This window comes from Peromyscus eremicus, chromosome 18 (assembly GCF_949786415.1).
Source record: "Peromyscus eremicus chromosome 18, PerEre_H2_v1, whole genome shotgun sequence".
In the NCBI taxonomy this organism is placed as follows: Eukaryota; Metazoa; Chordata; class Mammalia; order Rodentia; family Cricetidae; genus Peromyscus; species Peromyscus eremicus.
This window is the reverse complement of record NC_081434.1, coordinates 44,826,352-44,839,258: the sequence shown is the minus strand read 5'-3', so window position 1 is coordinate 44,839,258 and position 12,907 is coordinate 44,826,352. Positions and strand designations below refer to the sequence as shown.

Below are 12,907 nucleotides of genomic sequence, written 5' to 3'. Positions count from 1 at the left end.
GCCGGACCCTCCCCCATCAATCACTAATTCAGAAAATGTCTCACAGGCTTGCCTGTAGTCTCTCTTACGTATGCAATTTCTCAATTGTGTTTCCTCTTCTGAATCTCTAACTTGTGTCAGAGGTTGACAAAAAAAACAAACAAAAAAACAAAAACAAACAAAAAACTACCAACCAACCAGGAGCCAGCTAGGAGATAGAGATGTAGTTTAGTAGGTAGAAGTTAGTATGAGAACAAAGGAAGTATTTAATTCTATTTCAAATCATTTTTATTTTATTTGTGTGTGAGAGGGGGTTGACATGGTTGCACCCATGTCCCAGCACAAGTGTAGTGACCAGAAGACAACTTACAGGAGTCAGTTCTTCCACCACACTGGTTCTGAGGATCAGGCTCCAGTCGTCAGGCATGCTGGCAAGTGCTCTCACCCCATAAGCCATCTCACCAGCCTGGAGATTTTTAAAATAGGGAGCTATTTAGTGAGTGCTGGAATGTTCATGGAAGATTCCAGAAGAGAGAAAGTGATGGATCAGGAGAGAAAAGATATATTTTCAATATGTTCCTGAGACCAATATCTACTTCTGCTGTGTGTGTGTGTGTGTGTGTGTGTGTGTGTGTGTGTTTTGAGACAGGGTTTCTCTCGATACTCCTTGCTGTCCTGGAACTCGTTCTGTGCATCAGGCTGGCCTCGAACTCACAGATCTGCCTGTCTCTGCCTCCCACCACCCAGTGTGTTTCTTTCTCACCAACAGAACACTAGTTTGTCTGATGGGTCTATGTGACTGGCTGAATTAAACACCACCCTAGGAGGATGCCTCTCAGATGAAAACGACCAAGACGTGCAGTGTCCTGGAAAGAGAAACAAGCTGAACACTGTTGACACAGGTCCCTTTCCTGCTTCTTTTCTGCTCCTCCGGTCTGGAATATGAATGTGACGTATTATTTTAAAATATTTATTATTTATTTACGTGTAATGCTGGGGGTTGAACCTAGGGTCTAGAGCAGTGCTGCTCAGCCTTCCTGATGCTGTGACCCTTTGATACAGTTCCCCATGTAGTGGTGACCCACAGCCATAAAAGTATTTTCTTTGCTACTTCATAACTGTAATTTTGCTCCTGTTATGAATTGCAATGTAAACATCTGTGTTTTCCGATGGCCGTAGGTGGTCCCTGTGAAAGGGTCATTGATTGACAACTGCTGGTCTAGAATGTGCTCCAAGCACTCTACCTTGAAGCTACAGCTCCAATCCTCCTTTTACTTTTTTGCTTTGAGACAGATTCAGTTGCCTGGGTGACATTAGCCCAGTAGCTGGGATGACAGGGTAGCACCTGCTCCAAAGTCACTTTCTGTCAGCACTGAGGAAGGGCAGGCTCCTGACCTCAGAACCCTGGGGACTGGGATGAGGAGGCAAGAGATTCATCTGGAGAGAGCCATGGGGCAGGTAGCACCCTTGGGGCACAGCCAGGTCCCAGGTATGAAGGAGATGGGAGAGATTTAGAGAGAGGCACTGTGGGTGTAGAGAGTCCACTGGGGACAGACTGAGTTCCAGAACCCCAAGGAGGGAGGGACTTAAGAGGATGAGATCAACTTCACAGGCAGTGTGGGAAGAAGTTCATGTGTGAGGTAGCCAGGGTACCTGGAAAGGCCTGACTTTTGGTGGTTCCAGGGTGCATGCTATCCATCTTTTGTGGGGTTCTGTATAAAGGACTGGTCTCAGCTGGGATGTATGCAGAGAGTGACCAATTCCCTGGGCTTACTTTCTTAGGCACTTCATAGTGGAGAGGTCATCTCAGAGGACATTTCACAGGACATCTGTGGGCTTTCATGTTGGCTTGTTCTTTCCTGAGGCTAGCTACCTGGATTTAGGGGTGACTTCACCCTTCCTTCCTTCCTTCCTCCTCTCTCCTTCTCCTCCCTTCCTCTCTCCCTCCTTCCCTCCCTCCTTTCTCTCTCTCTCTCTCTCTCTCTCTCTCTCTCTCTCTCTCTCTCTCTCTCTTTCTTTCTTTCTTTCTTTCTTTCTTTCTTTCTTTCTTTCTTTCTTTTTTGTTTTTTGGGACAGAGTTTCTCTGTGTAGCCTTGGCTGTCCTGGAACTTGCATTGTAAACCAGGATGACCTTGAACTCACAGAGATCCGCCTGCCTCTGCCTCCCGAGTGCTGGGATTAAAGGCGTGCGCCACCACCGCCCACAGTCCAGAAACTCCACTGTCTTTTGCTGTGTAATCTCAGGCAAGTTCCTTACCTTCTCTGTGGCTCCCAGGATGATTCTGATAATTGAGCATAATTCATTTAAACACTTAGAGCAATGGCTCATTCATAATGATGCTCAATAAACATCAGCCATCATTAATATGATTCTTATTCTCTTAAACATAGATCAACTGCTACTTCTGTCTTCTGCTTTCTGATGATAAGACTGTATCTCAAAGGTTATAACAACAAATGTTTATTTCTGGCTCATAGGTCTGTAGATTCTCTAGGGGATCATGGAGCTCTTCAGGTTTCTGGGTGGGTTCCAGCTTGGGGCTACTTACAAGGCAAGTCAGAAGTCCAAGAATCCAGCACTAGATAGAGTGCTTGAGTGCAGGTATGGAAGGCCTCTGGCTGGCCGGGGTCTGTCCTGTACAAGTCCCCTTCTTTTGACTGAGGTAAGCCAATCACTATACCCTGAGTCAGTGGGCAGGAAGCCAGGGTGTAGGAGTGGAGAGAACTTAGAAACTGTGTGAATCATGTCCCCCATGACATTGTGCCTATAAAGACAAGGACAGGGTAGGGTTGGTAAGTGCAGGGCGGTGGGGACCAAAGCATAGGAGGGTCCCCAACACATCTTTACTCCTGTGCCACACAATAAGCCTTCCCAGAGATTCTAGTAGCCAACTCCGTGTCTTCCTGGGTCTGCCCGCCTGCCCATGGGCTACTAGCAAGCTTTATGGGTACTTCAGGCCACCTCACCCTTGCTGCCCGCTCCTGCCATCTCCCACCCTGGCTGGCCAGTCTCCATGAGTGGGGTGGGCAGCTCCTGGCGAATGCAATGCTCCCCCGCTTCTCTCTGGCCACAGTTAATCAGCATCAAGGCCGGACAGTGCTTGTTCCTCCTCAGAGTCGCCTGAGCCCGCCCCAACTGCCGTGTGCCAGCGTCAGCCAGCACCAGCTTTTAGCCATGGTACCACCCGCTCCGGCAGCCAGCTCCTCTCTGTCCCCCGCCACGGTGTGGTCACTGTGATCTTCCCAAAATGCAGTTCTAGTCCTGGATGCTCGACACTGCAAGCTCCAGTGAAAGCACCCTCCTTCAACCCTCCCCGGTTCCAAGCTCCAGGCCTTAGCACAGCAGCCGGGCCCTCCTATTGGCCCTTGTCTCTGTCTTTCAACTCAAGCCTCAAGCCTGGTGAACTCACCCTTATCGTATATCCCCACCCCACCCCGCCCCGCCTCAGCGTCTGCACCCCCACCACTGCGCTCCTCCGCTGTGTTCTAGAGCATAGGGATGTGTGTCCTCATGGCCATTGGGATTGCCCCGGCTGGGTGCACTGGCCTCCAGCTGTCCTCCCTAGAGAGGGGACAACAGTGTGTGCTCCTTGCAAATTGGCATTAAATGAGATAGTGACACGGAGCTCTGTGGGAGGGGTGGCTGTCAGTTTTCAACTAAACCTTTGTGTTGAAGGGTGACAAAGTTTCAGGGAACTGCACACGCTGTCACAGCTGTGTGCTCTCTATGGAGTGAATTCCACAAACACACAGTTATGGTCAGCCCCTAGGTAGCATTGTTTTGAAACTTTTATCTGACTCGCCGTGAAAGATAGCAGGGTTGTTTTGTGTGTGTGTGTGTGTGTGTGTGTGTGTGTGTGTGTGTGTGTGTGTGACACAGGCTTTGACATCTGCCCACTCCACCACGTAAAAGGCATGCTACACAACCTAATGGGTGCCATGCCGTCTCCCTCTCCTCACCCCTCTCAGGCCAAGCAGGGCAGGCCAGGGATGAGGAGGGCCAGCCTGAGTTGTGCCTGTCCAGCACCAGCGCGACCCCGCCCAGCCTGGACCTCCCAGCCCTTCTCCGTCACCCCTGCCTTATGAGGGCAGCCCATCCTAGCCCACCCCTTCTACTTGGCGTAATGAGTGTAATCTAGCTAGCGACAGCTGTGTACCAGTCTCACCCACTCACAGATCATCTCTGCCCCACAGTTTTGGTGGTCGAGGACTCCCCAGAGGACCCCAAGCCCTCCCGATGGTGCAGCTCTCCTCCCTGGAGACAGGATCCTCACTGTCACTGATGCCCGCGGCGCAGCTCCGCCTTGAATGTACACCCTAGCGTTTTGTCCACCGGACAGTGAGGCTTCCAGAGATAGACCTGGCCATTCGATCTCTGACTTCGACCCCACGAGGGTATGAGCGGATTGTACTCAGCCCCTTCGGCTGCCAAAGCTTTTCATTCTCCACTACAGAGGGAAAGGGTGTGCGGGGGGGGGGGGGGGGGGGTTGGTGGTGGTGGTGGTGGTGGTGGTGGTGGTGGTGGTGGTGGTGGTGGTGGTGGTGGTGGTGGAGGGCTTCTGGGCACGACATGGCGGTGTGTGAGGCTGTGATCAAATTCTCTAGACATGACCCGGGTTAGAACCCAGCAGCGAGCGGCCTGAGCAAGAAGGAGCGATTACCCACGGAGGTCAGTCAGGGCCCGGGGAAAGCAACGAGAAGAAACGTCGTTATCCCATTTCACAGACAGGAAGCTGAGGCCACGAAAGACGACGGAATTTTCTGAGCCGGGATTTGAACCCAGAGCAGCCTTCAGCTTGGCACTCGGGGCTGCCCCTTCCCGGCACCCCGTGACCTTAACGCGGCACGTGCTGGTCCCTTGCCCCCTCCCACCATTGTCCCACTCGGCGCTGCTCGGGGGCTTCCCGGAGGCCCGCGGTGGGCAGGCCCGGCCGGGGTCGCGGGCAAGAAGCGCACCCGGCGCGGCGGGAGGGACCCGGGCGATCCGCCCCTGCGCCGCCGGCGCTGCCTCTGTCCATGGTCAAAGCAGCGGGGTAATCCGCCTTTCTCTTCCGCCCGCCGAGCCCATTCATATTCTAATCACAGCGCGGCCGGCCCGCGAGCGGCCACTTTCCCGGGGCGGCGGGAGCCCCCCCCCCCCCACTTGCCGTCCGCCAGCCCCGGCCCCCTCCTCCCGCACTTTCATCTGCACCGGGGAGGGGTCCCTGGGAAAGCCGCGTCCCCATCTCGGACGCCGGGGCTTCTCACCAACTCCGCTGCGGGCTGTGGGGGACCGAGAGGGTGGCGGAGGGGGGAGCGGGGGACATGGGAAGAGGGAGGGACCCGGACGCAGACAGACTGACATACAGGGTTATGGGAAGAGGCGAGGGTGGGGTAGGGTGGGGGTCCCAGAGATCCAGAGGGACGTAGTCCTAGGGAGAGACAAAAAGACACGCAGCCAAAGGAGAAACGGAGACCGAGACAGCGAGGCACGGAGACCTGGAGACACCCGTAGGGCGAGAGACAAGGGGTACAAAAGTTCCGGAGAAGGCGAGCCAGCCCCTCACCCCTTGCTGCCAAGCGCCCTTCTTGTCTCTCAGACTGGAGATGGGAACCTAAGGCTTCAGTTTCCCCTTCCACACCCTCTACTCCCACGCATGTCCGCGGATCTGCGTGGAAGAAACTCAAGACGTACTCCCTCTGCATTGCTCCAGGGCCCCAACTCAAAATCTAACTCAAGACGGAAACGGGACCTGTCTCCAGGGGAGAGAAAACGGGAGTTGGGCCCACTCGTGGCCGCACAGAGACTCCTAGGGCTCGGGCACCTTCTGCACCCCCCTCCATGGCTGCACCGCGCGGGGCCCGGGCGCGGGAGGGCTGGAGAGGGGGGCAGATCTAAGCCAATTTTGATTTCGCCTATAATGAGTGCCGGGCTGAGGCTGGAGAAGGCCTCTGGAACTTTAAATAAGAAAAACGTTGCTAATGCTATAATAGAAGGGGGAAGTCGGAGGGCTGGGATTGCGTCGCTCTGAGCCCCCCTTTTCGGAGGCGGCTTTTCTTATTCAAAACAGGCCCACAATGGGCTTCACAGTGCGCCTCGCCACGGCCCCATCTGACGAGCGGCCATTCATCAGGCCCGCTGGCCTATCAATGACATTGCTCCCATCGGGGCTCCTATAAAATGATGTTTTTTCCCATGAAACATCCGCAAACATTTTGACGGGTTTAGCTTTGCCCGACTGGATTACTGAGTGTCCCCTCGCTCGCTTGCTCGCTCGCTCTCTCCCTCTGCTCCAGCTCGCTTCCTTCCCTCGCTTCTTTGCCTCCTTCTCTTTTCTTTCGTCTGGTTCTTTCTTTTCCCCCTTTATCCTTTTGCCCTCTCACCCATCGCCTCCCTCTCTCTCTTGCTACCCATTTCTTCTGCCCTCCTTCCCTCCCTTCCTCCCTGGGCATCTCTAGCACAGGGGGATCCCCAAATATCAGGACTTTTTGGGGGCGTCTGTGCTGTCCATGGGAAGAGCATGCATTGTGGGTTACTGGAGGAACCCGACATGGATTCCACAGGTTAGTCCTGGTGGGACTTGGGGGGAGAGATTGGGAGGAAAGGAGCAGGGACCGGGGGACTTCAGAAAGAGCTGCAGAAAGTTCATGCGGGTCAACTTGACAGTGAGATCCCAGGAGAGAAGGCGTGCAGAAGTTTTCGGTCCAGCGCTAAGTGTGTAAGTGAATGCACGGAAGTGTGTGTGTGTGTGCGTGTAAATGCGTGTGTGCGCGTGCGCGCACGCTGCGGAGCGCGCTTTCACTTGGACATAAAGTTGCATAAAGATGCTCTCTGGCTCGCGGCGAGCTCGAGGTGCTGCTACTTGCAGGAACTTTGCGAGCCAGCCTCCCCCTCTCGGGCCCCGCGGCTGCCCTGGCTTTGGGCAGGGTAGTGGTGTGCTCAGGGTCTGGGGTGAGGCCCGGGAACGCTCCAAAGGCGGGGGAGGGCGACCACGTCTCACCGCGCGCGGGAGGTGGAGGCTCTTGCTGCCGGAGCCGCGCAGCTGGAGGGAGTGGCGGCGGCGAACCCGGTGGTCCTGGGGCATTCGTAGCTTCGGGCTGTGAGAGCTGGGAGTCCAGGACTGTAGCCTCCCCGGCGCGAAGAGGCAACCCACTAGCGGTTGTCTCCACACGGAGGCTGTAACCTAGTTGGGGGGAAAGCCGAATACAAAGCATCAGGAGAGGCCTGAGTTCTGGCATTGAGTTCTGCGAACTGTGCTTCGGTTAGAGGGTTGTGTGGTGGACATCAGGCACTAGGGTCGCCATGGTTCACAGCAGAAGGGAAGACACGGAATCTCTTACAACGAAAACACCCAGCATCTCCGTGCATTCTCCAGTCGACCCGTCAGCATCTATGCCTAGCGTCTTTGGGGACCCGCCACACTTCTAAATCTCAATTACTTTTCCTATGTCCGTTCCTTGTAGAAGTTCTCAAAAAGTTTACCCCCCCTCCCCTAGGCCCAGTCTCTCCACCAAGCCACTCCAATCCCTGCTGGGCCGCAGCTTTGGAGTTTCTTGGGGGTGATAAAAGGCAGCCTGGACAGAGGCGGCAGTTTGACGGAAACCTGGGAGAATGTGAGGGCAATGCAAGCGAGCAACAAGTGCCTACTGGCCTCAGCTGTGCCCTGACACACATAACTTAATTGCAAATAAACACCACAGACAGCTCTGCCCACTCCACCACCCCTAAGCAAGTCGCAAAAAGATGTGTGATGGGCTAAGCGGTCTAGATAGCTTCCCAAACGTCGTTCTTCGGTTCTGGGAGGAAGGTTCCAAGGCCTCTCCTCGCCTACATTGCAGACCTGGTGGCCGAGACTGAGGACCCAGGGGTATCAGCGGCGTTCCAGGATACTTTTCTGTCTTTGAGCCAGTCCAACCCTCACGTTGTGAGCCCCCAGAGAGTGGTTAAAGCCTGAGCCTCCGAAGTCGTGCTAATCTGCAACACACGGAGGCAAGAAGCGATCTTGCCTGGGGAGTGCACCCGGCTGCGTAGACCCTCAGGCCCTCTTGGGATCTTCTCCACACCCCAGTAATGCTAGTCCCGGAGGGAGAGGGAAGAGCAAAGCTTTGCTTCAATATATATTTTTTTTAATTCAAGGAAAGCCTCCTAACAGCTACAACATTAAAAGTGAATGTATTTAACCAGATTACACCATTTACACAGAATTAGTGGCTGAGGATTTTCAAGGGGTCCATACAAGATCTTGGGGCCTTCCTCATACCTTACATTAGGCATGTCCCAGCTGGGCTTTTAGTCGGTTCTTCCACAGTACGAGTCCTTGCTTGGTGCAGAGTGCTGTAGAACTGTGGAGACGTTCTATTTTTAATCACGGATTATTAGGTGGTTGTGGGACACTGGCCACTTTCACCCCAACTTCAAACACCCCAAATGGGTAATGAAACCCCAGTGCCTCCCCCTTTCCGCTCCCCTCTCATACTTAAGATCACACTCCCGAACTCAAAATCAAAAGTTTTAGTTAATGGCCGCAATTGAGAAGTCATTCCGGGCGCACCAGGTGACATTTCACATGCAAACTCCGGACAAGTGAAGTGCGGCGCGGCGAGGTCCCATCCAGGAGCCTTCCTTCGCCTCCCTTCCAGAGAATTAATCCAATTAGTCTTTCTTCTGAGTTTCTCTTGTTATGTAAAAGGTTCATTCCCCTCCCTGGGCGTGCAGAGCCCCGCGCTCCACTGGGCAGTTCGATTCTATTCCCGAGGGTAAGGTTGCGCTCAGCTAGAAACACGAAATCAGTTATTTCATTCTTAACGGGCTCAAACAGCAGGCTCACAGCAGTCACTGGAGCGAAGTCCGGAGCATCCGTGTTCAGAGGGGGCCGGCAAGCCGAAGCTACAGTCTCTGTCTTTTAAAAGGAAAATCCCCGCAAAGTGCCTCGGGCATGGGAGAACGGTTTTGCTGGGGCCGGGGCTCTAGTGGCCTGCTTTGGGCCCACTTCAGCGTGACCTGCGGAAACTTACCCCTTTGTTCCGCGCATCGAGCTGGTAATATATTCCTTGAGTTTTTCCAAAATACACCACAAGTGTGGGGCCAAGACAATGGCCCTGTCGGGGGAGGCCCCCGGAGCCGGCGCGCGCCTCCTGGGTCCTCGGCACTCTGGTTTCTCTACACGACAAAGCAAAGCCCCTTTAGGACGTGGCTCTGGCGGCTTCGGCAGGCTCCACCGGGCTGCAAAGGCAGCCGGTGCGCTCAGGATGCACCAATTTGCGGGTGCGTCGGGACCGTTTTGCAGTTAGCGCCAGCGCGCTCGACCCACCCGGCCTCAAAGTGGGTTCCTAGGCCGGTTTGTCCCTCATCTCTATGAGGGCCGCTGGGGGTGGCTGCTTGTTCTTGGCGGTTCGGGTATGATTCCAGATGCCCCTACACAGAGCAGCGCTGTTCAGCTAGCTGCTCCTTACTTAGAAATTCGAGAACGAGCAAGGAAAAGTGGATAGAATTTTCAGCCATCAAGAACTTGTGCAAAGTGGGCCTGGGACAGGTTGGTCGCCTATGCGTCAAAAGGGTTGTTTCTTGTTAAACGGGATGGCTCGTTAAAGAGGTGCATTGTGGCGCTCCAACTGGAAGCTTCTAACTCTACCAAGTTTCCCCCCCCCCACCCCGCGCCTCCAAAACTCAGAATTGGGGCGTCAAAGATTCTCGAATCGGATCTGAATGCCTGGGGCCCACTGGTGCTCTGCAGAGAGGGTGACCTGGTACTAGGTCCAGCCTAGTTTCGTGGGCCCCAAAGTGAGACATCGTGGGGCCTTAGGTTTTTGCCCACGGGGTAGAGAGCCCCCAGAGAGACAGGCCTGGAACCTCCTGCATCTTCCCCCAGACAATGCTCTGGGTAAGTAGTACTAGCCTCCTTGTGTAGCCCTGAGAGCCAGTCCTTGGCTCAGAGCAGGAAGCAGCGGGAGATATGAGCCTTGCTACTGTGCTGAACCAGTCTCACTGTTTCCAGACGTGCGTGGTTGTGTGTGTGTGTGTGTGTGTGTGTGTGTGTGTGTGTGTGTGTGTGGCCGGAGGGGTGGACTTGCGTGGTTCCACTCTTGCCACCTGCTAGCATCTGAGCTTGGCAGCAGTCAAGTGAGTGTGCGTGGTCTCCGATTCCAGATTCCCGCGACTGCAGTCCTGGGCCACGCGGCCCCAGTACACAGGCCTGACTCCACGGGCCTGCGGGCTCGCGATTACACGATTATCCAAGGAGGGCCCGCGATAGCGCACTTTCCCAGCGCGGTACCCAGAGACCCGGAAAAGTTAGCCAGGGCTGCTCCGCGGCTCAGGCCTGGGATCTGAACAGCCGCCGCCCCCACCCCCCTACCCCCTGCTCGTCGCCATGGAGACTGCTGGAAGTTGGTGGTGGAAAACAGACCCGGCGCAAAGCAAAATATTATGAGTGCAGTTGGGGTGACTTCAGGGGGGCGGGGGACCCGAGGGCATGAGCGGGAGCCAGAGGCGGACAACAAAGGGCCGAGAGCAAGGAGGGAGAGGAGTTTGTTTGGGGCCTCGCCGGCGCTGTGTGAGTGCTGGACCGTCCTGCTTCCCAGAGGGGCCAAAGTCTTTAATTTCTCTCCGGCAGCTACACCTTTTCTCAGCCGGCTTGTGCACCCTTGCTTCCACCCCGCCTCTCCGGGTCCTCTTCCAGCCTCCCTCCTGGTCCCGAGTGAGGCGCCAGCTGGGCAGTGCGCCCGCCTCCCCAAGAGCCACAGGCTAGCCAGCGTGAAAGGTTCTGGCTTTTCTTCCCCACGACCTGTGGGTCGCCCAGGAGGCATTTTCTCATCCCGCTCCTCACATGGGATCTGAAACCCGACATCTAAGAGGTGGAGAGGGTACCCTTTCTGACGTTTCCCTACCCCTCACATGCATCCTTCAGGCGGCCAAACGCTTGAGTTACCATTCTAAGGCGGCCACTTGTAGCTTGACTTTAGATCAATCACGCCCTTCCCAGACTGTGTCTCCGCCTGCAAAAGACCCGCAGACAGTTCAGACTGGGATTCTCTAACAAGTGAGATCCAGCTCTCTTCCAGGTTTGGCTTTCCTACCGGGTCCAGGAAGCAATATGCGAGGCTAGGCCAGCACTGTCTGAACTAAGTCGCAGAGTGACTGTCTCCCCAAAGCAGTAACATTCTAAACCACGTGGGAATTTCATAGTCAGGAACTTTGAATGACTCGTTTTAAAAGATCCTCAATTTCCTTTCTCGATGTCAGCCTAAGGTGCATTCTTGTCGCCTCCCGGTTCCCCGACTCCTGAAAGAAAGGCACTAGATTTTACAGGAGCTGTATTCGGTATCAACAGGGGTTTCCAGATGTTGAAGGCAGCAGCAGAGGATCTGACGTATGCTAAAGAGGAACACACAAGCCAGTGTTCCACCGTCAAAGGAAGACCACACTCTGGTTCCTTTCTTGCATCTCCAACTCCCCTGATGGCAGTTTGGGCAAAAGAGCCCTCCTATTTGTTTGAGGCTCTGTTGACCCATCCACGAATATGGAGTAGATATAAAAATGTCTGCATTTGAGTACAGCCTACCCTGTAATTCCAGCACTCCAGGGGCATAGTCAAGAGGGTGGCTGTGAGTCTGAGGCCAGCCTGGGCTAAATAGGAAATACTCAACCAGTCACGGATACTTACAATAAATTGTCTCAAAAAGACACCAACTGGCTACGTTCTAGCTAACATTGTACTGCTCAATGACATACTTGTGTCCATGTGTCTGATGACACACACAGCTTGTGACACCGTACAGGTACTTTTGTCTGTGGAGTCCTGCGTGAGGGAGGCAGGGAGGAGGGGTGAAGCATGAGGGGGGTAGGGATGTAGTGCTGGGAAGAATGGCGGTCCCTTTCGGTCCCCATGGTTCTAAGGTAAGCTGCAGTGCCTTCCGAGCTGTCAGTGACAGAGCTGAGATCTAAAGTGATGACGTCACAAACCAGAATGCTGGGAGGTCAGAGCTTCACTTCCTCAGGCCCCTGACCGCTCACCCACCCTCCATGTTCTACAGGTCTCTTGGGACCCTCTTCGGCTGCCCCTCTCGGGGTCCCGAAACTCTTCCAGATGGAGAAGGTGGGCAAAATCTCTGCCGCAGTTTCACCCTCCCCCTCTCCACAGAGACTTGTAGTTTGATAAGGGTTTTGCCTAGACAGAATGAACTCAAAGACTGATTATTGGGAGCTATCAGGTAGAAGTATAAGAGCCCTCTGGGTTTCACTCAGTCTCAGTTGGGTGGCAGACCCCGGGGACATCAAGGCCACAGACCCTGCTGTCAAGGATTTCAGAGTGTATGTTTCAAGAGAAACTGTGAATACGTTGAGAGTCGTCTTAGAATTCAGAGGCAAGGGTGATGGTACTAGGTGGGGCCGGTGTCAGCCCCATAACAGGCATGTCACCATTAGCCACTTAAATGTTACCAGGACTCTGCATAGTCCCCCTGTGGGATGAAACAGGTGAGGTCACTGCTGTTGGTGGCGGTAACAGGAAGCCCAGAAGTGAGGGAAGCTTGCTTCCTCTCCCAGGCCAGCCTCTTGGTCAGCCTCCTGTATGGTTTTACCCCAAAGCAACAGGGTAGGATCTGGCCTTTGCGTGGATCTGACACCCTCTCAGTGAGAGAAGAGTGAGTGCAGGAGCGTGGAAATCGTGGACTGTTTTCTTAGGACGAGAGGAAGTGCTCTTGAAGGAGGCTGAGTTCTGCGTGGAAGAGGAGTTTAGATCACAGCAATGACTGAACGATAGTGGTTGAGTGTTGGTCTCAAACAGGACAACGCGGCATTCACTCACTCACCAATTCATTCAAGAAAATCACATGTCTCCTGTGTATCTGACACTTAGTTAGGTACAATTCTTAACAAAAAAGCTGCCCCTCTTCTCTAGGACATAAATTTGATACAAGTAAATAAATAAGTGGGAAATTTCAGCAAGTG

At 54.2% G+C, this 12,907-nt stretch overlaps 1 protein-coding gene and 1 long non-coding RNA gene across 3 annotated transcripts in view; one reads left to right on the top strand and one right to left on the bottom strand.

Moving 5' to 3' along the window:
• Positions 1-276: 276 nt before the first annotated feature.
• On the bottom strand, positions 277-12,133 carry LOC131895165 (uncharacterized). Its single transcript, XR_009375113.1, has 3 exons — positions 11,622-12,133; positions 2,529-2,744; positions 277-445 (listed from the first exon to the last, which is right to left on the bottom strand). It is a non-coding gene; the product is annotated as an uncharacterized LOC131895165 (long non-coding RNA).
• The window catches only part of Rfx4 (regulatory factor X4), a 154,723-nt gene continuing 153,579 nt past the window's right edge, over positions 11,764-12,907 (top strand). The window contains exon 1 of one of the 2 annotated variants that reach the window (XM_059245594.1): positions 11,764-12,168. In XM_059245594.1, the coding sequence (XP_059101577.1) occupies positions 12,135-12,168 (34 nt within the window). In that variant the 5' untranslated portion in view covers positions 11,764-12,134. The remainder of the gene's footprint in view (positions 12,169-12,907) is intronic. The other variant, XM_059245592.1, reaches the window with a different exon arrangement.